Here is a 23,098-nt window from a genome sequence, read left to right on the forward strand (position 1 = left end):
GCCCCCTTGTCTCTCTGGGTGGAGGCAGCGCCCCCTTGTCTCTCTGGGTGGAGGCAGCGCCCCCTTGTCTCTCTGGGTGGAGGCAGCGCCCCCTTGTCTCTCTGGGTGAAGGCAGCGCCCCCTTGTCTCTCTGGGTGGAGGCAGCGCCCCCTTGTCTCTCTGGGTGGAGGCAGCGCCCCCTTGTCTCTCTGGGTGGAGGCAGCGCCCCCTTGTCTCTCTGGGTGGAGGCAGCGCCCCCTTGTCTCTCTGGGTGGAGGCAGCACCCCCTTGATTAACTTATTTAAATATATCTCCCCTTAACCTCTTAATGACATAGGGCGTATATTTACGCCCTGATGCCGTCAGGGACGTTCAGAGCGGGGCCGCGCGGCGGCCGCGCTCTGAACCGCGGCGGTCCCAGGTGCTGCTTGTAGCCCGGGACTGCAGGTATTAGCGGGCACGGTCCGATCGCCGTGCCCGCTAATACAGTAATCAGATGCAGCTGTCAAAGTTGACAGCTGCATTCGATTACCGGACGCAGCGTCATCCTTGGTGTCTAGTGGGGAGATCGCTCCTCCGGGATGTTATCCCGGAGGAGCGATCTCCGTAACTGAAGCCGGCCGGGGACCGCTCCAAGATGGCGCTGTCCCCGGCTCGGCACTCATTTACTTCCGGCTGCAGCAGCCGAAAGCAAACGAGTGCCGATCTCATGGATCTCTGCAGCATATCTATGCTTCAGAGATCTCTATGAGAGATCAAAGTGTATATACTAGAAGTCCCCCAGGGGGAATAACCCTAACCCCAGGGGGAGAATAACCCTAACCCCAGGGGGGGACTAACCCTAACCCCAGGGGAGAATAACCCTAACCCCAGGGGGGAATAACCCTAACCCCAGGGGGGGGGCTAACCCTAACCCCAGGGGAGAATAACCCTAACCCCAGGGGGGAATAACCCTAACCCCAGGGGAGAATAACCCTAACCCCAGGGGGAATAACCCTAACCCCAGGGGGAATAACCCTAACCCCAGGGGGGGAATAACCCTAACCCCAGGGGGGGAATAACCCTAACCCCAGGGGGGGAATAACCCTAACCCCAGGGGGGGAATAACCCTAACCCCAGGGGGGGAATAACCCTAACCCCAGGGGGGGAATAACCCTAACCCCAGGGGGGGAATAACCCTAACCCCGGGGGGGGGAATAACCCTAACCCCGCGGGGGAAATAACCCTAACCCCGCGGGGGAAATAACCCTAACCCCGGGGGGGGAATAACCCTAACCCCAGGGGAGGAATAACCCTAACCCCAGGGGAGGAATAACCCTAACCCCGCGGGGGGAATAACCCTAACCCCGGGGGGGGAATAACCCTAACCCCGCGGGGGGAATAACCCTAACCCCAGGGGGGCTTCTAGTATAAGTGTAAAAGTAAAAAAAAAAAGTGTTGTTTATAGTAAAAAGCCCCCTCCCCTAATAAAAGTCTGAATCACCCCCCTTTTCCCAGGTAATTAATAAAAGTAAACAAATAAATAAATAAATAAACATGTTTGGTATCGCCGCGTGCGTAATCGCCCGAACTAATAATTAATCACATTCCTGATCTCGCCCGGTAAACGGCGTCAGTGCAAAAAAATCCCAAAGTGCAAAATTGCGCATTTTTGGTCGCATCAAATCCAGAAAAATTGTAATAAAAAGCGATCAAAAAGTCGCATATGCGCAATCAAGGTACCGATAGAAAGATCACATCATGGCGCAAAAACTGACACCTGACACAGCCCCATAGACCAAAGGATAAAAGCGCTATAAGCCTGGGAATGGAGCAATTTTAAGTGACGTATATTTGTTGACAACGGTTTGAATTTTTTACAGGCCATCAGATACAATATAAGTTATACATGTTATATATCGTTTTAATCGTAACGACTTGAGGAACATATATAACAAGTCAGTTTTACCCCAGGGCGAATGACGTAATAACACATTTCCCCCAAATAAAAGAAATGCGTTTTTTTTTTTCAATTTCACTACAGTTTGAATTTTTTCCTGGATTCGCAGTGTAATTTATGCAAAAATTCAGCCTGTAATTGCAAAGTACAATTAGTGACGCATAAAAATAAGGGGTCATGTGGGTCTCTAGGTGGAAAAATGCAAGTGCTATGTAAGTATGTATGTATGTATGTAAGTATGTATGTATGTATGTATGTATGTATGTAAGTATGTATGTATGTATGTATGTATGTATGTAAGTATGTATGTATGTATGTATGTAAGTATGTATGTATGTAAGTATGTATGTATGTATGTATGTATGTAAGTATGTATGTATGTAAGTATGTATGTATGTATGTATGTAAGTATGTATGTAAGTATGTATGTATGTAAGTATGTATGTATGTATGTAAGTATGTATGTATGTATGTATGTAAGTATGTATGTAAGTATGTAAGTATGTATGTATGTATGTAAGTATGTATGTAAGTATGTATGTATGTATGTATGTATGTAAGTATGTATGTATGTATGTATGTATGTAAGTATGTATGTATGTAAGTATGTATGTATGTAAGTATGTATGTATGTATGTATGTAAGTATGTATGTATGTATGTATGTAAGTATGTATGTATGTATGTATGTAAGTATGTATGTAAGTATGTATGTAAGTATGTATGTAAGTATGTATGTAAGTATGTATGTATGTATGTATGTATGTAAGTATGTATGTATGTAAGTATGTATGTATGTAAGTATGTATGTAAGTATGTATGTAAGTATGTATGTATGTATGTATGTATGTATGTAAGTATGTATGTAAGTATGTATGTAAGTATGTATGTATGTAAGTATGTATGTATGTAAGTATGTATGTATGTAAGTATGTATGTAAGTATGTATGTAAGTATGTATGTAAGTATGTATGTATGTAAGTATGTATGTATGTATGTATGTAAGTATGTATGTAAGTATGTATGTAAGTATGTATGTATGTAAGTATGTATGTAAGTATGTATGTATGTAAGTATGTATGTATGTATGTATGTATGTAAGTATGTATGTATGTATGTATGTATGTATGTAAGTATGTATGTATGTATGTATGTATGTAAGTATGTATGTAAGTATGTATGTATGTATGTATGTATGTATGTAAGTATGTATGTATGTAAGTATGTATGTAAGTATGTATGTATGTAAGTATGTATGTATGTATGTAAGTATGTATGTATGTATGTAAGTATGTATGTATGTATGTATGTAAGTATGTATGTATGTAAGTATGTATGTATGTATGTATGGCCTTATATACACAAGGAGGAAAAAAACAAAACGCAAAAATCGAAATTGGCCCGGTCCTTAAGGGGTTAAACGTCTCTTCTCCAGACTAAACAAATGTAATTCTATTATCTCTCCTCATAACTAAGATGCTCCATTCCCCTTATTAGTTTAGTGGCCGTCTTTGTTCCCTCTCCAGCTCTAGAACGTCCTTTTTATGAATCGGTTTCCAAAACTGGACGGCGACTCCAGATGAGGCCGCACCAAAGCTTTATAGGGGGGTAATATTATATCCCTGTCCCCAGAGTCCAGGCCTGGTATATACATGACAATATCCTGCTGGCCTTACAAGCAGCTGACTGACATTGTGGACTGTTCTGTAGTCTATTATCTATGAGTTACCCCCAGATCCTTCTCTATCAGCGACTGCACCAGTGTAACCACCCAAGGACATATGCGGCTGCAGGTTATTACTCCCCCCTAGGACATATAATGCTGCAGGTTATTACTCCCCCTAGGACATAGGATGCTGCAGGTTATTACTCTCCCCCCCCCCCCCATGACATATGCTGCAGGTTATTACCCCCCCCCCCCCCCAGGGCATAGGATGCTGCAGGTTATGACTCCTCCTACGACATAGGATGCTGCAGGTTATTACTCCTCCTAGGACATAGGATGCTGCAGGTTATTACTCCCCCCAGGACATAGGATACTGCAGGTTATTACTCCCCCCCAGGACATAGGATGCTGCAGGTTATTACTCCCCCCAGGACATAGGATACTGCAGGTTATTACTCCCCCCAGGACATAGGATGCTGCAGGTTATTACTCCCCCCCCAGTAGATAGGATGCTGCAGGTTATTACTCCCCCCCAGGACATAGGATACTGCAGGTTATTACTCCCCCCAGGACATAGGATACTGCAGGTTATTACTCCCCCCCAGGACATAGGATACTGCAGGTTATTACTCCCCCCAGGACATAGGATACTGCAGGTTATTACTCCCCCCTAGGACATAGGATGCTGCAGGTTATTACTCCTAGGACATAGGATGCTGCAGGTTATTACTCCCCCTAGGACATAGGATGCTGCAGGTTATTACTCCCCCCAGGACATAGGATACTGCAGGTTATTACTCCCCCCCAGGACATAGGATGCTGCAGGTTATTACTCCCCCCAGGACATAGGGTGCTGCAGGTTATTCCTCCCTATAGGACATAGGATGCTTCAGGTTATTACTCCCCCCCAGGACATAGGATGCTGCAGGTTATTACTCCCCCCAGGACATAGGATACTGCAGGTTATTACTCCCCCCAGGACATAGGATACTGCAGGTTATTACTCCCCCAGGACATAGGATGCTGCAGGTTATTACTCCCCCCCCCCAGTAGATAGGATGCTGCAGGTTATTACTCCCCCCCAGGACATAGGATATTGCAGGTATTTACTCCCCCAGGACATAGGATGCTGCAGGTTATTACTCCCCCCAGGACATAGGATACTGCAGGTTATTACTCCCCCCAGGACATAGGATACTGCAGGTTATTACTCCCCCCAGGACATAGGATACTGCAGGTTATTACTCCCCCCAGGATATAGGATACTGCAGGTTATTACTCCCCCCCAGGACATAGGATACTGCAGGTTATTACTCCCCCCAGGACATAGGATGCTGCAGGTTATTACTCCCCCCAGGACATATGATACTGCAGGTTATTACTCCCCCCAGGACATAGGATGCTGCAGGTTATTACTCCCCCCAGGACATAGGATGCTGCAGGTTATTACTCCCCCCCAGGACATAGGATGCTGCAGGTTATTACTCCCCCCAGGACATAGGATGCTTTAGGTTATTACTCCCCCCAGGACATAGGATGCTGCAGGTTATTACTCCCCCCCAGGACATAGGATACTGCAGGTTATTACTCCCCCCAGGACATATAATGCTGCAGGTTATTACTCCCCCCAGGACATTAGATACTGCAGGTTATTACTCCCCCCCAGGACATAGGATGCTGCAGGTTATTACTCCCCCCAGGACATAGGATGCTGCAGGTTATTACTCCCCCCAGGACATAGGATGCTGCAGGTTATTACTCCCCCCAGGACATAGGATGCTGCAGGTTATTACTCCCCCCAGGACATAGGATACTGCAGGTTATTACTCCCCCCAGGACATAGGATACTGCAGGTTATTACTCCCCCCAGGACATAGGATGCTGCAGGTTATTACTCCCCCCAGGACATAGGATGCTGCAGGTTATTACTCCCCCCAGGACATAGGATACTGCAGGTTATTACTCCCCCCCCCCCCCCAGTAGATAGGATGCTGCAGGTTATTACTCCCCCAGGACATAGGATGCTGCAGGTTATTACTCCCCCCAGGACATAGGATGCTGCAGGTTATTACTCCCCCCAGGACATAGGATGCTGCAGGTTATTACTCCCCCCAGGACATAGGATGCTGCAGGTTATTACTCCCCCCAGGACATAGGATACTGCAGGTTATTACTCCCCCCAGGACATAGGATGCTGCAGGTTATTACTCCCCCCAGGACATAGGATGCTTTAGGTTATTACTCCCCCCAGGACATAGGATGCTGCAGGTTAATACTCCCCCAGGACATAGGATACTGCATGTTATTACTCCCCCCAGGACATAGGATGCTGCAGGTTATTACTCCCCCCAGGACATAGGATGCTTTAGGTTATTACTCCCCCCAGGACATAGGATGCTGCAGGTTAATACTCCCCCCAGGACATATGATGTATGTGGGTTATTAGTACCCAGGTGCATAACTTTACATTTATCTACATTGAACCTCATTTGCCAAGTGGACGCCCAAACACTCAGTGTGTCTAAGTCATCCTGTAACATCTGCACATCCTCCATAGACTGTACTGTACTACAAAGCCTGTAACATCTGCACATCTTCCATAGACTGTACTGTACTACAAAGCCTGTAACATCTGCACATCCTCCATAGACTGTACTGTACTACAAAGCCTGTAACATCTGCACATCCTCCATAGACTGTACTACAAAGCCTGTAACATCTGCTCATCCTTCATAGACTGTACTGTACTAAAAAGCCTGTAACATCTGCTCATCCTTCTTAGACTGTACTGTACTACAAAGCTTGGTGTCATCTGCACATCCTCCATAGACTGGACTGTACTACAAAGCCTGTAACATCTGCACATCCTCCATAGACTGTACTACAAAGCCTGTAACATCTGCACATCTTCCATAGACTGTACTGTACTACAAAGCCTGTAACATCTGCACATCCTCCATAGACTGTCCTGTACTACAAAGCCTGTAACATCTGCACATCCTCCATAGACTGTACTGTACTACACATCCTGTAACATCTGCACATCCTCCATAGACTGTACTACAAAGCCTGTAACATCTGCACATCCTCCATAGACTGTACTGTACTACAAAGCCTGTAACATCTGCACATCCTCCATAGACTGTACTACAAAGCCTGTAACATCTGCACATCTTCCATAGACTGGACTGTACTACAAAGCTTGGTGTCATCTGCACATCCTCCATAGACTGTACTGTACTACAAAGCCTGTAACATCTGCCCATCCTCCATGGACTGTACTGTACTACAAAGCCTGTAACATCTGCACATCCTTCATAGACTGTACTGTACTACAAAGCCTGTAACATCTGCCCATCCTCCATGGACTGTACTGTACTACAAAGCCTGTAACATCTGCACATCCTCCATAGACTGTACTGTACTACAAAGCCTGTAACATCTGCCCATCCTCCATGGACTGTACTGTACTACAAAGCCTGTAACATCTGCACATCCTCCATAGACTGTACTGTACTACAAAGCCTGTAACCTCTGCACATCCTCCATAGACTGTACTGTACTACAAAGCCTGTAACATCTGCACATCCTCCATAGACTGTACTGTACTACACATCCTGTAACATCTGCACATCCTCCATAGACTGTACTGTACTACAAAGCCTGTAACATCTGCACATCCTCCATAGACTGTACTGTACTACAAAGCCTGTAACATCTGCACATCCTCCATAGACTGTACTGTACTACAAAGCCTGTAACATCTGCACATCCTCCATAGACTGTACTGTACTACACATCCTGTAACATCTGCACATCCTCCATAGACTGTACTGTACTACAAAGCCTGTAACATCTGCACATCCTCCATAGACTGTACTGTACTACAAAGCCTGTAACATCTGCACATCCTCCATAGACTGTACTACAAAGCCTGTAACATCTGCACATCTTCCATAGACTGGACTGTACTACAAAGCTTGGTGTCATCTGCACATCCTCCATAGACTGTACTGTACTACACAGCCTGTAACATCTGCACATCCTCCATAGACTGTACTGTACTACAAAGCCTGTAACATCTGCACATCCTCCATAGACTGTACTGTACTACAAAGCCTGTAACATCTGCACATCCTCCATAGACTGTACTGTACTACAAAGCCTGTAACATCTGCACATCCTCCATAGACTGTACTGTACTACAAAGCCTGTAACATCTGCACATCCTCCATAGACTGTACTGTACTACAAAGCCTGTAACATCTGCACATCCTCCATAGACTGTACTGTACTACACATCCTGTAACATCTGCACATCCTCCATAGACTGTACTGTACTACAAAGCCTGTAACATCTGCACATCCTCCATAGACTGTACTGTACTACAAAGCCTGTAACATCTGCACATCCTCCATAGACTGTACTACAAAGCCTGTAACATCTGCACATCATCTATAGACTGTACTGTACTGTACTACAAAGCCTGTAACATCTGCTCATCCTTCATAGACTGTACTGTACTACAAAGCCTGTAACATCTGCTCATCCTTCATAGACTGTACTGTACTACACAGCCTGTAACATCTGCACATCCTCCATAGACTGTACTGTACTACAAAGCCTGTAACATCTGCACATTCTCCATAGACTGTACTACAAAGCCTGTAACATCTGCTCATCCTTCATAGACTGTACTGTACTAAAAAGCCTGTAACATCTGCTCATCCTTCATAGACTGTACTGTACTACAAAGCTTGGTGTCATCTGCACATCCCCCATAGACTGGACTGTACTACAAAGCCTGTAACATCTGCACATCCTCCATAGACTGTACTACAAAGCCTGTAACATCTGCACATCTTCCATAGACTGTACTGTACTACAAAGCCTGTAACATCTGCACATCCTCCATAGACTGTACTGTACTACAAAGCCTGTAACATCTGCACATCCTCCATAGACTGTACTGTACTACAAAGCCTGTAACATCTGCACATCCTCCATAGACTGTACTACAAAGCCTGTAACATCTGCACATCCTCCATAGACTGTACTGTACTACACATCCTGTAACATCTGCACATCCTCCATAGACTGTACTGTACTACAAAGCCTGTAACATCTGCACATCCTCCATAGACTGTACTGTACTACAAAGCCTGTAACATCTGCCCATCCTCCATGGACTGTACTGTACTACAAAGCCTGTAACATCTGCACATCCTCCATAGACTGTACTGTACTACAAAGCCTGTAACATCTGCACATCCTCCATAGACTGTACTGTACTACAAAGCCTGTAACATCTGCACATCCTCCATAGACTGTACTGTACTACAAAGCCTGTAACATCTGCACATCCTCCATAGACTGTACTGTACTACAAAGCCTGTAACATCTGCCCATCCTCCATGGACTGTACTGTACTACACATCCTGTAACATCTGCACATCCTCCATAGACTGTACTACAAAGCCTGTAACATCTGCACATCATCTATAGACTGTACTGTACTGTACTACAAAGCCTGTAACATCTGCACATCCTCCATAGACTGTACTGTACTACAAAGCCTGTAACATCTGCCCATCCTCCATAGACTGTACTGTACTACAAAGCCTGTAACATCTGCACATCCTCCATAGACTGTACTGTACTACACAGCCTGTAACATCTGCACATCCTCCATAGACTGTACTGTACTACAAAGCCTGTAACATCTGCACATCCTCCATAGACTGTACTGTACTACAAAGCCTGTAACATCTGCACATCCTCCATAGACTGTACTGTACTACAAAGCCTGTAACATCTGCACATCCTCCATAGACTGTACTGTACTACAAAGCCTGTAACATCTGCACATCCTCCATAGACTGTACTGTACTACACATCCTGTAACATCTGCACATCCTCCATAGACTGTACTGTACTACAAAGCCTGTAACATCTGCACATCCTCCATAGACTGTACTGTACTACACATCCTGTAACATCTGCACATCCTCCATAGACTGTACTGTACTACAAAGCCTGTAACATCTGCACATCCTCCATAGACTGTACCGTACTACAAAGCTTGGTGTCATCTGCAAAGATAGAAACATTGCTGTTAATTCCATTCTCAATATCATTAATAAACAAGCTAAACAGAAGAGGGCCCAGTACTGACCCTTGGGGTACACCACTTATTACCGGGGACCATTCGGAGTAGGAATCATTGACCACCACTCTCTGGGTACGATTATTAAGCCAGTTTTACAGTTACACATTAAATTTTCCAAACCGATAGACTTTAACTTACCCATCAGACGTCCATGAGGAACTGTGTCACACACTTCTGCAAAATCCAGGTACACGATATCCACAGCTGCGCCCCCCCCATCCAGGTACACGATATCCACAGCCGCCCCCCCCCCCATCCAGGTACACAATATCCACAGCCGTCCCCCCCCCCCCATCCAGGTACACGATATCCACAGCCGTCCCCCCCCCCCCATCCAGGTACACGATATCCACAGCTGCGCCCCCCCCATCCAGGTACACGATATCCACAGCCGCGCCGCCATCCAGGTACACGATATCCACAGCTGCGCCCCCCCCATCCAGGTACACGATATCCACAGCTGCGCCCCCCCCATCCAGGTACACTATATCCACAGCCGCCCCCCCCCATCCAGGTACACGATATCCACAGCCACCCCCCATCCAGGTACACGATATCCACAGCTGCGCCCCCCCCCCCATCCAGGTACACGATATCCACAGCCGTCCCCCCCCCCCATCCAGGTACACGATATCCACAGCCGTCCCCCCCCCCCCATCCAGGTACACGATATCCACAGCTGCGCCCCCCCCCATCCAGGTACACGATATCCACAGCCGCCCCCCATCCAGGTACACGATATCCACAGCCGCCCCCCATCCAGGTTCACTATATCCACAGCCGCCCCCCCCCCCCCCCATCCAGGTACACGATATCCACAGCCCCCCCCCCCCATCCAGGTACACGATATCCACAGCCGCCCCCCATCCAGGTTCACTATATCCACAGCCGCCCCCCCCCCCCCATCCAGGTACACGATATCCACAGCCGCCCCCCATCCAGGTACACGATATCCACAGCCGCCCCCCCCCCATCCAGGTACACGATATCCACAGCCGCCCCCCATCCAGGTTCACTATATCCACAGCCGTCCCCCATCCAGGTACACGATATCCACAGCCACCCCCCATCCAGGTACACGATATCCACAGCCGCCCCCCATCCAGGTACACTATATCCACAGCCGTCCCCCCAAAGCCCCCCCCGCCCATCCAGGTAAGCGATATCCACAGCCGTCCCCCCCGATCCAGGTACACGATATCCACAGCCGCCCCACATCCAGGTACACTATATCCACAGCCGTCCCCCCCCCCCCCCCATCCAGGTACACGATATCCACAGCCACACCGCCATCCAGGCTTCTACTTACCTCTTCATAGAAACATATTAGGTTGGTTTGACAGCTTCTGTCCTTAGTAAAACCATGCTGGTTATCACCTATAATACTATTAGCCACTACATATTGCTGGATGTAGTCCCTTATATACTATTACCCCCTATATATTCCTGGATGTAGTCCCTTATATACTATTACCCCTACATATTCCTGGATGTAGTCCCTTATATACTATTACCCCTACATATTCCTGGATGTAGTCCCTTATAAGCCCCTCAAATAGTTTCCCCACAATGGACGTTAAGCTTACGGGTCTATAGTTACCTGGGGAAGTTCAAGAGCCCTTTTTGAAGATAGGCACTACATTTGCCTTACGCCAGTCCCTCGGCACAATACCAGTAAGCAAAGGCAAAGTAAGGGGGTACCGCGCCCGCCAGGTACAATGGCCTCCTACATCCCCTTAAGAAGGTACTGTGCCCGCCAGGTACAATGGCCTCCTACAGCGGACCGTGCCTGCCAGGTACAATGGCCTCCACTATCCCCTCAGGTAAGGAGGTACTGTGCCCGCCAGGTACAATGGCCTCCTACAGCCAACAGTGCCAACCAGGTACAATGGCCTCCACCCTCCCCTCAGGTAAGGAGGTACCGTGCCCGCCAGGTACAATGGCCTCCACCCTCCCCTCAGGTAAGGAGGTACTGTGCCCGCCAGGTACAATGGCCTCTAACATCCCCTTTAGGTAAGAAGGTACTGTGCCCGCCAGGTACAATGGCCTCCTACAGCCAACAGTGCCAACCAGGTACAATGGCCTCCTACATCCCCTTTAGGTAAGAAGGTACCGTGCCCGCCAGGTACAATGGCCTCCTACAGCCAACAGTGCCCACCAGGTACAATGGCCTCCTACAGCCAACAGTGCCCACCAGGTACAATGGCCTCCACCATCCCCTCAGGTAAGAAGGTACTGTGCCCGCCAGGTACAATGGCCTCCTACAGCCAACAGTGCCCGCCAGGTACAATGGCCTACTACAGCCAACAGTGCCCACCAGGTACAATGGCCTACTACAGCCCCTCAGGCAAGGGGTAACCGTGCCCGCCAGGTACAATGGCCTCCTACATCCCCTTTAGGTAAGAAGGTACTGTGGCCGCCAGGTACAATGGCCCCCTACAGCCAACCATGCCCGCCAGGTACAATGGCCTCCACCATCCCCTTTAGGTAAGAAGGTACCGTGTCCGCCAGGTACAATGGCCTCCACCATCCCCTTTAGGTAAGAAGGTACCGTGCCCGCCAGGTACAATGGCCTCCTACATCCCCTTTAGGTAAGAAGGTACCGTGCCTACCAGGTACAATGGCCCCCACCATCCCCTCAGGTAAGGAGGTGCAGTAGCCGTCGGGATACCTGTGGTGCTTTGTAAAAGTACAGTCACCGATGTGGAAGCTGGCAGGAGCCGTCCTTGACCAGTAGCCAGAAACAGGATGATGGAGTAGGGGGGCACTTCAGCAATGGCAACTTCTCTGAATGCCTGACTTGAGCTCTCACAGCGTGGACATGCAGACTCCTCAGCGGTAGTCGCACCTCACGTGTGTAGCATTGCCTGGCTCTGGACTCTAGGGGCTGCTTCCCTATAGGTGGAGAGAGGCCTGAGGTAACTTCAGAGCCCATTGGTTCAGGGGAAGTGGGAGTTGTCCTAGACAGAGCGTCTTCACAAGCAGGTGGCAGAATGCAGACACAGTTAACCCTTATTTCTCCTTCAAAACAGGCTCCATGTCAGTGAATAGAGGTGGTGCGATACACTGAGGCGGCGTGATACACAGCTTCTGCGATACACTGAGGCGGCGTGATACACAGGTGGTGCGATACGCTGAGGTGGTGCGATACACTGAGGCGGCGTGATACACAGGTGGTGCGATACGCTGAGGTGGTGCGATACACTGAGGCGGCGTGATACACAGGTGGTGCGATACGCTGAGGTGGTGCGATACACAGGTGGTGCGATACACTGAGGCGGCGTGATACACAGGCGGTGCGATACACTGAGGCGGCGTGATACACAGGCGGTGCGATACGTACAGGTGGTGCCATACGCAGAGGCGCCGCGATACATAGAGGAGGTACAATATGCAGAGGTGGTGCGATACATACAGGTGGTGCAATACGCAGAGGTGGTACAGTATATACAGGTGGTGCAATACGCAGAGGTGGTACAGTACATACAGGTGGTGCGATACGCAGAGGTGGTACAGTACATACAGGTGGTGCAATACACAGAGGTGGTACAGTACATACAGGTGGTGCGATACGCAGAGGTGGTACAGTACATACAGGTGGTGCGATACGCAGAGGAGGTACAGTACATACAGGTGGTGCGATACACAGGTGGTACAGTACATACAGGTGGTGCGATACACAGGTGGTGCGATACGCTGAGGTGGTGCGATACACTGAGGCGGCGTGATACACAGGTGGTGCGATACGCTGAGGTGGTGCGATACACAGGTGGTGCGATACACTGAGGCGGCGTGATACACAGGCGGTGCGATACACTGAGGCGGCGTGATACACAGGCGGTGCGATACGTACAGGTGGTGCCATACGCAGAGGCGCCGCGATACATAGAGGAGGTACAATATGCAGAGGTGGTGCGATACATACAGGTGGTGCAATACGCAGAGGTGGTACAGTATATACAGGTGGTGCAATACGCAGAGGTGGTACAGTACATACAGGTGGTGCGATACGCAGAGGAGGTACAGTACATACAGGTGGTGCAATACGCAGAGGAGGTACAGTACATACAGGTGGTGCAATACGCAGAGGAGGTACAGTACATACAGGTGGTGCGATACACAGGTGGTGCGATACGCAGAGGTGGTACAGTACATACAGGTGGTGCAATACGCAGAGGTGGTACAGTACATACAGGTGGTGCAATACGCAGAGGAGGTACAGTACATACAGGTGGTGCGATACACAGGTGGTGCGATACGCAGAGGTGGTACCACATACAGGTGGTGCAATACGCAGAGGTGGTACAGTATATACAGGTGGTGCAATACGCAGAGGTGGTACAGTACATACAGGTGGTGCGATACACAGGTGGTACAGTACATACAGGTGGTGCGATACACAGGTGGTACAGTACATACAGGTGGTGCAATACACAGAGGTGGTACAGTACATACAGGTGGTGCGATACGCAGAGGTGGTACAGTACATACAGGTGGTGCAATACGCAGAGGTGGTACAGTACATACAGGTGGTGCAATACACAGAGGTGGTACAGTACATACAGGTGGTGCGATACACAGGTGGTACAGTACATACAGGTGGTGCAATACGCAGAGGTGGTACAGTACATACAGGTGGTGCAATACACAGAGGTGGTACAGTACATACAGGTGGTGCGATACACAGGTGGTACAGTACATACAGGTGGTGCGATACACAGGTGGTACAGTACATACAGGTGGTGCGATACGCAGAGGTGGTACAGTACATACAGGTGGTGCGATACGCAGAGGTGGTACAGTACATACAGGTGGTGCGATACACAGGTGGTACAGTACATACAGGTGGTGCAATACGCAGAGGTGGTACAGTACATACAGGTGGTGCAATACACAGAGGTGGTACAGTACATACAGGTGGTGCGATACACAGGTGGTACAGTACATACAGGTGGTGCGATACACAGGTGGTACAGTACATACAGGTGGTGCAATACACAGAGGTGGTACAGTACATACAGGTGGTGCGATACGCAGAGGAGGTACAGTACATACAGGTGGTGCGATACGCAGAGGAGGTACAGTACATACAGGTGGTGCGATACACAGGTGGTGCGATACGCAGAGGTGGTACAGTACATACAGGTGGTGCGATACACAGGTGGTACAGTACATACAGGTGGTGCGATACACAGGTGGTACAGTACATACAGGTGGTGCGATACACAGGTGGTGCGATACGCAGAGGTGGTACAGTACATACAGGTGGTGCAATACGCAGAGGTGGTACAGTACATACAGGTGGTGCGATACACAGGTGGTACAGTACATACAGGTGGTGCGATACACAGGTGGTACAGTACATACAGGTGGTGCGATACACAGGTGGTGCGATACGCAGAGGTGGTACAGTACATACAGGTGGTGCAATACGCAGAGGTGGTACAGTACATACAGGTGGTGCAATACGCAGAGGTGGTACAGTACATACAGGTGGTGCGATACACAGGTGGTGCGATACGCAGAGGTGGTACAGTACATACAGGTGGTGCGATACACAGGTGGTGCAGTACATACAGGTGGTGCGATACGCAGAGGTGGTACAGTACATACAGGTGGTGCGATACGCAGAGGAGGTACAGTACATACAGGTGGTGCGATACGCAGAGGTGGTACAGTACATACAGGTGGTGCGATACGCAGAGGAGGTACAGTACATACAGGTGGTGCGATACACAGGTGGTGCGATACGCAGAGGTGGTACAGTACATACAGGTGGTGCGATACGCAGGTATAATACGCAGAGGTGGTGCGATACGGAGAGGTGGTGTGATATACAGAGGTGGTACAGTACATACAGGTGGTGCGATACGCAGAGGTGGTACAGTACATACAGGTGGTGCGATACACAGGTGGTGCGATACGCAGAGGCGGTGCGATGGATATCATACCCATCTGAAGCACAGACTCAGCACAATGGCCAGCCTTGGGGAAAAAGTCCCTAATCCTGACTGATGTAATATTACCCCTGGTGATCCTATCTGCCCAACCTCGCCCCCTCACCCTGGTCCTTACCCCCTCACCCAGGTCCTTATCCTCGCCCCCTCACCCAGGTCCTCGCCCCCTCACCCAGGTCCTCGCCCCCTCACCCAGGTCCTCGCCCCCTCACCCAGGTCCTCGCCCCCTCACCCAGGTCCTCGCCCTCTCACCCAGGTCCTCACCCCCTCACCCAGGTCCTCGCCCCCTCACCCTGGTCCTCACCCCCTCACCCAGGTCCTTATCCTCGCCCCCTCACCCAGGTCCTCGCCCCCTCACCCAGGTCCTCGCCCCCTCACCCAGGTCCTTATCCTCGCCCCCTCACCCAGGTCCTCGCCCCCTCACCCAGGTCCTCGCCCTCTCACCCAGGTCCTCACCCCCTCACCCTGGTCCTCGCCCCCTCACCCTGGTCCTCACCCCCTCACCCAGGTCCTTATCCTCACCCAGGTCCTCATCCTCGCCCCCTCACTAAGGTCCTTACCCCCTTACCCATGTCCTCATCCTCGCCCCCTCACCCTGGTCCTTACCCCCTCACCCAGGTCCTCATCCTCGCCCCCTCACCCAGGTCCTCGCCCCCTCACCCAGGTCCTCGCCCCCTCACCCAGGTCCTCGCCCCCTCACCCAGGTCCTCGCCCCCTCACCCAGGTCCTCGCCCCCTCACCCAGGTCCTCGCCCCCTCACCCTGGTCCTTACCCCCTCACCCAGGTCCTTATCCTCACCCAGGTCCTCATCCTCGCCCCCTCACTAAGGTCCTTACCCCCTCACCCAGGTCCTCATCCTCGCCCCCTCACCCTGGTCCTTACCCCCTCACCCAGGTCCTCATCCTCGCCCCCTCACCCTGGTCCTTACCCCCTCACCCAGGTCCTCATCCTCGCCCCCTCACCCTGGTCCTTACCCCCTCACCCAGGTCCTTATCCTCACCCCCTCACCCAGGTCCTCGCCCCCTCACCCAGGTCCTCGCCCCCTCACCCTGGTCCTTACCCCCTCACCCAGGTCCTCATCCTCGCCCCCTCACTAAGATCCTTACCCCCTCACCCAGGTCCTCATCCTCGCCCCCTCACCCTGGTCCTTACCCCCTCACCCAGGTCCTCATCCTCGCCCCCTCACCCTGGTCCTTACCCCCTCACCCAGGTCCTTATCCTCACCCCCTCACCCAGGTCCTCGCCCCCTCACCCAGGTCCTCGCCCCCTCACCCAGGTCCTCGCCCCCTCACCCAGGTCCTCGCCCCCTCACCCTGGTCCTTACCCCCTCACCCAGGTCCTTATCCTCACCCCCTCACCCAGGTCCTTATCCTTATCCCCTCACCCAGGTCCTCATCCTCGCCCCCTCACCCTGGTCCTCGCCCCCTCACCCAGGTCCTTATCCTCGCCCCCTCACCCAGGTCCTCGCCCCCTCACCCAGGTCCTCGCCCCCTCACCCAGGTCCTCGCCCCCTCACCCAGGTCCTCGCCCCCTCACCCAGGTCCTTATCCTCACCCCCTCACCCAGGTCCTCGCCCCCTCACCCAGGTCCTTATCCTCACCCCCTCACCCAGGTCCTCGCCCCCTCACCCAGGTCCTCGCCCCCTCACCCAGGTCCTCGCCCCCTCACCCAGGTCCTTGCCCCCTCACCCAGGTCCTTGCCCCCTCACCCAGGTCCTTGCCCCCTCACCCAGGTCCTCGCCCCCTCACCCAGGTCCTTATCCTCGCCCCCTCACCCAGGTTCTTATCCTCGCCCCTTTCACCCAGGTCCTCGCCCGCTCACCCAGGTCCTCGCCCCCTCACCCAGGTCCTCGCCCCCTCACCCAGGTCCTTATCCTCACCCCCTCACCCAGGTCCTCGCCCCCTCACCCAGGTCCTTATCCTCACCCCCTCACCCAGGTCCTCGCCCCCTCACCCAGGTCCTTATCCTCACCCCCTCACCCAGGTCCTCGCCCCCTCACCCCGGTCCTTATCCTCACCCCCTCACCCAGGTCCTCGCCCCCTCACCCAGGTCCTCGCCCCCTCACCCAAGTCCTTGCCCCCTCACCCAGGTCCTCGCCCCCTCACCCAGGTCCTTATCCTCGCCCCCTCACCCAGGTTCTTATCCTCGCCCCTTTCACCCAGGTCCTCGCCCCCTCACCCAGGTCCTCGCCCCCTCACCCAGGTCCTCGCCCCCTCACCCAGGTCCTCGCCCCCTCACCCAGGTCCTCGCCCCCTCACCCAGGTCCTCGCCCCCTCACCCAGGTCCTCGCCCCCTCACCCAGGTCCTCGCCCCCTCACCCAGGTCCTCGCCCACCTGATATTCTCTTGTTTTTCTATTGCAGATAAAACACTGAAAGTCCTTAAAGTGAATGTGAGCTGTGCGGTGGCCGCGGGGGGTGAGGTGGTGCTGCGCTGCCCCCTGGAGGAGGTCAGGAGCTCGGCAGCCCTCTACTCTGTGTCCTGGTACCATCAGACTTCCCCTGTCTCCTACCCCAGCCTCCTGTACAGGATCACCTGGGAGGGGGTGACAGAGTATGCGGGGGCGCTGGAGGGGCGGCTGCAGATGGTGGCTGCAGTGCGGGGCAATTACAGCCTAATCCTGCGCAGTGTGGGCCCGGAGGATGCTGGGAGCTATCACTGCCGGCTGGAGGAGTGGAGGCTGCAGGAGGACGGCTGGAGGCTGGAGGCTGTCAATACCTCAGGATACCTGCAGATCAGGGTCACCGGGCCAGGTACATGCTGTTGGCTACACCCCATGATTGTGAAGTTCTGGATCAGTATAGTGCAGTGGTGTACGGTCCTAGATCAGTATAGCGTGAGGGTGCGGTTCTGGATGAGTATAGCATAGGGGTGTGTGGTTCTAGGTCAGTATAGTGCAGGGGTGTGTGGTTCTAGGTCAGTATAGTGCAGGGGTGTGGTTCTGGATCAGTATAGCGCAGGGGTGTGGTTCTGGATCAGTATAGCGCAGGGGTGTGTGGTTCTGGATCAGTATAGCGCAGGGGTGCGGTTCTGGATCAGTATAGTGAAGGGGTATGTGGTTCTGGATCAGTACAGTGCAGGGGTGTGGTTCTGGATCAGTATAGCGCAGGGGGTGTGTGGTTCTGGATCAGTATAGTGCAGGGGTGCGGTTCTGGATCAGTATAGTGCGGGGGTTGTTCTGGATCAGTATAGTGCAGGGGTGTGTGGTTCTGGATCAGTACAGTGCAGGGGTGTGGTTCTGGATCAGTATAGCGCGGGGTTGTTCTGGATCAGTATAGCGCAGGGGTGCCGTTCTAGATCAGTATAGAGCGGGGGTGAGGTTCTGGATCAGTATAGCGCGGGGGTTGTTCTGGATCAGTATAGTGCACGGGTGTGGTTCTGGATCAATATAGTGCAGGGGTGCGGTTCTGGATCAGCATAGCGCGGGGGTGCGGATCCGGATGAGTATAGCGTAGGGGTGTGTTGTTCTGGGTCAGTATAGCGTGCGGGGGTGGTTCTGGATCAGCATAGCGCAGGGGTGTGTGGTTCTGGATCAGTATAGAGCAGGGGAGTGCGGTTCTGGATCAGTATAGCGCAGGGGAGTGCGGTTCTGGATCAGTATAGCGGGGTGTGGTTCTGGATCACTATAACGTGGGGGTGTGGTTCTGGATCAGTATAGCGTGGGGTTGTTCTCGATCAGTATAGCGCAGGGGTGTGTGGTTCTGGATAAGTATAGTGTAGGGGTGCGGTTCTGGATCAGTATAGTGCAGGGGTTGTTCTGGATCAGTATAGCGCAGGGGTGTGAGGTTCTGGATCAGTATAGCGCGGGGGTTGTTCTGGATCAGTATAGCGCAGGGTTGTGTGGTTCTGGATCAGTATAGTGCGGGGGTTCTCGATCAGTATAGCACAGGTGTATGGTTCTGGATCAGTATAGCGCAGGGGTGCCGTTCTGGATTAGTATAGAGCGGGGGTGAGCTTCTGGATCAGTATAGTGCAGGGGTTGTTCTGGATCAGCATAGCGCGGGGGTGCGGTTCCGGATGAGTATAGCGTAGGGGTGTGTTGTTCTGGATCAGCATAGCGCAGGGGTGTGTGGTTCTGGATCATTTTGGTGCGGAGTGTGTGGTTCTGGATGAGTATAGTGCAGGGCTGTGTGGTTCTGGATCAGTATAGCGAGGAGAGTGCGGTTATGGATCAGTATAGCGCAGGGGAGTGCGGTTCTGGATCAGTATAGCGCAGGGGAGTGCGGTTCTGGATCAGTATAGCGCAGGGGAGTGTGGTTCTGGATCAGTATAGCGTGGGGGTGGTTCTGGATCAGTATAGCGTGGGTGTGTGGTTCTGGATCAGCATAGCGTGGGGATGCGGTTCTGGATCAGTATAGGGCGGGGTGCCGTTCTGGATCAATATAGCACAGGGATGTGGTTCTGGATCAGTATAACGTGGGGGTGGTTCTGGATCAGTATAGTGCAGGTGTGCGGTTCTGGATCAGTATAGCACAGGTGTGCGGTTCTGGATCAGTATAGCGCAGGTGTGTGGTTCTGGATCAGTATAGTGCAGGGGTTGTTCTGGATCAGTATAGCACAGGTGTGCGGTTCTAGATCAGTATAGCACAGGTGTGTGGTTCTGGATCAGTATAGTGCAGGGGTTGTTCTGGATCAGTATAGCACAGGTGTGCGGTTCTAGATCAGTATAGCGCAGGTGTGCGGTTCTGGATCAGTATTGCGCAGGTGTGCGGTTCTGGATCAGTATAGCACAGGTGTGCGCTTCTGGATCAGTAAAGCAAAGGGATGCGGTTCTGGATCAGTATAGCGCGGGGGTGGTTCTGGATCAGTATAGCGCGGGTGTGTGGTTCTGGATCAGTATAGTGCGAGGTGGTTCTGGATCAGTATAGCACAGGTGTGTGGTTCTGGATCAGTATAGTGCGGGGGTTGTTCTGGATCAGTATAGCGCAGGTGTGCGGTTCTGGATCAGTATAGCGCAGGTGTGCGGTTCTGGATCAGTATAGCGCAGGTGTGCGGTTCTGGATCAGTATAGCGCAGGTGTGCGGTTCTGGATCAGTATAGCACAGGTGTGCGGTTCTGGATCAGTATAGCACAGGTGTGCGGTTCTGGATCAGTATAGCGCAGGTGTGCGGTTCTGGATCAGTATAGCGCAGGTGTGCGGTTCTGGATCAGTATAGCACAGGTGTGCGGTTCTGGATCAGTATCATAGGATTGGGAGTTCTGAATGGATATAACATGGTGGTTGTGGATTCTTGACCGTCATCATCCTCTCTCTTCCCAGACGATCGGCTGAGCGTGAACAGCACGGCATTAACCCTTGTGGCTCCAGAAGATTCCAGTCTGGCTCTGCCCTGCCATGTGGTGTCCTCCTCTGTCTCTGGCTCCATCTTCTCCATCACCTGGTGGAGGGTCCTGCTCTCCGGGCATCGGCTGCTCTTCAATGCCAGTCACCTGGGTCAGATAGCATACCCCAGTGAGGAGGGCGGCCGGCTCCAGTATCAGCGGGCAGAAGAACTGACCTTCCAGCTGAGGATCCTCCGCACACATGTGGCGGACACTGGTATCTACTACTGCCAGGTCCAGGAGTGGGTGCAGGGGCCCCGCCAGGGCTGGTACCAGATAGCACAAGAAACCGGAGGGAACCTGTCTGTAACCATCCAGGCAGCAGGTACATTACTGCATCACGTCTCATCCTCCAGAGCTGCACTCACTATTCTGCTCTTACATCATGCCCTATCCTCCAGAACTGCACTCACTATTCTGCTGTTACATCATGTCTCATCCTCCAGAGCTGCACTCACTATTCTGCTCTTACATCATGCCCTATCCTCCAGAACTGCACTCACTGTTCTGCTCTTACATCATGACTCATCCTCCAGAGCTGCACTCACTATTCTGCTCTTACATCCTGTCTCATCCTCCAGAGCTGCACTCACTGTTCTGCTGCACTCACTGTTCTGCTGTTACATTCTGTCTCATCCTCCAGAGCTGCACTCACTATTCTGCTCTTACATCCTGTCTCATCCTCCAGAGCTGCACTCACTGTTCTGCTGCACTCACTGTTCTGCTGTTACATTCTGTCTCATCCTCCAGAGCTGCACTCACTATTCTGCTCTTACATCCTGTCTCATCCTCCAGAGCTGCACTCACTATTCTGCTCTTACATCCTGTCTCATCCTCCAGAGCTGCACTCACTATTCTGCTGTTACATCCTGTCTCATCCTCCAGAGCTGCACTCACTATTCTGCTCTTACATCCTGTCTCATCCTCCAGAGCTGCACTCACTATTCTGCTCTTACATCCTGTCTCATCCTCCAGAGCTGCACTCACTATTCTGCTCTTACATCCTGTCTCATCCTCCAGAGCTGCACTCACTATTCTGCTCTTACATCCTGTCTCATCCTCCAGAGCTGCACTCACTATTCTGCTCTTACATCCTGTCTCATCCTCCAGAGCTGCACTCACTATTCTGCTGTTACATCCTGTCTCATCCTCCAGAGCTGCACTCACTATTCTGCTGTTACATCCTGTCTCATCCTCCAGAGCTGCACTCACTATTCTGCTGTTACATCCTGTCCCATCCTCCAGAGCTGCACTCACTATTCTGCTCTTACATCCTGTCTCATCCTCCAGAGCTGCACTCACTATTCTGCTCTTACATCCTGTCTCATCCTCCAGAGCTGCACTCACGGTTCTGCTGTTACATCAGGTCTGATCCCGGGTCGTCTCTGTTTCCTCGCAGGTATCAGCTCTCCCATCTGTTCGCCTCCATGGCTCTTCTTCTTCCTGCTCTTGGTCTTAGTGATCTTCCTTTTGCTGCTTCTGGCTCTTGGGTTGAGACTTCTGACAAGATGGAAGATTATGAGGACCAGCAAGAGACCCATAAGGAACGGGAAGGGTCTGTGGTCTTCAGTGAAGATGTCAGAGATGGACACTGACCAGACAGAGGAGAAGTCTAAGACTGAGGAGGCAGAAGCTATCCAGCTGCAACCTACACAGAGCCTTAGTCACTGACTAACAGTGATGCTGCAGGACAGGCAGTGTTCACTCTGCACTACAGATTGTGGATAATGGTAAAAATCTCAAGGCTTTCCTGACTGTAGTCGTAGTCAGGCTCTCGCAAGCTAAAATCCTTGCACATACCTTAAAGGGACACTGTCACTTTTTTTTTTTTTTTTTTTTATTAAAAACTGTAACTATAAAAAATAAGTGGTTTAACATTTTTTATTTTTATTTTTACATTTGGCATCAGAGTTTTAAAACACTGTGTTGCCTGCATAGGGGGCTGCCATGTTTGCTAGCCTCTGTGTGTAGTGTCCTCTCACGACACTTACACATTCACTATACGGCTGATACAGTGCATTGAACCCAATGGATGGAGTCCGTCTGGTTGACTTGCACTGTATCTCA

The 23,098-nt window shown here is 51.4% G+C and overlaps 1 protein-coding gene across 2 annotated transcripts in view; it reads left to right on the forward strand.

Moving 5' to 3' along the window:
• LOC138767322 (immunoglobulin superfamily member 2-like) overlaps nt 1-22,847 on the forward strand; it is a 77,425-nt gene extending 54,578 nt beyond the window's left edge. For both annotated transcript variants that reach the window (XM_069944786.1, XM_069944784.1), the window contains 3 exons: nt 18,073-18,462; nt 20,970-21,356; nt 22,431-22,847. In XM_069944786.1, the coding sequence (XP_069800887.1) occupies nt 18,073-18,462; nt 20,970-21,356; nt 22,431-22,702 (1,049 nt within the window). In that variant the 3' untranslated portion in view covers nt 22,703-22,847. The remainder of the gene's footprint in view (nt 1-18,072; nt 18,463-20,969; nt 21,357-22,430) is intronic.
• Nucleotides 22,848-23,098: the final 251 nt, after the last annotated feature.

Source organism: Dendropsophus ebraccatus, chromosome 11 (assembly GCF_027789765.1).
Source record: "Dendropsophus ebraccatus isolate aDenEbr1 chromosome 11, aDenEbr1.pat, whole genome shotgun sequence".
NCBI classification, from domain to species: Eukaryota; Metazoa; Chordata; class Amphibia; order Anura; family Hylidae; genus Dendropsophus; species Dendropsophus ebraccatus.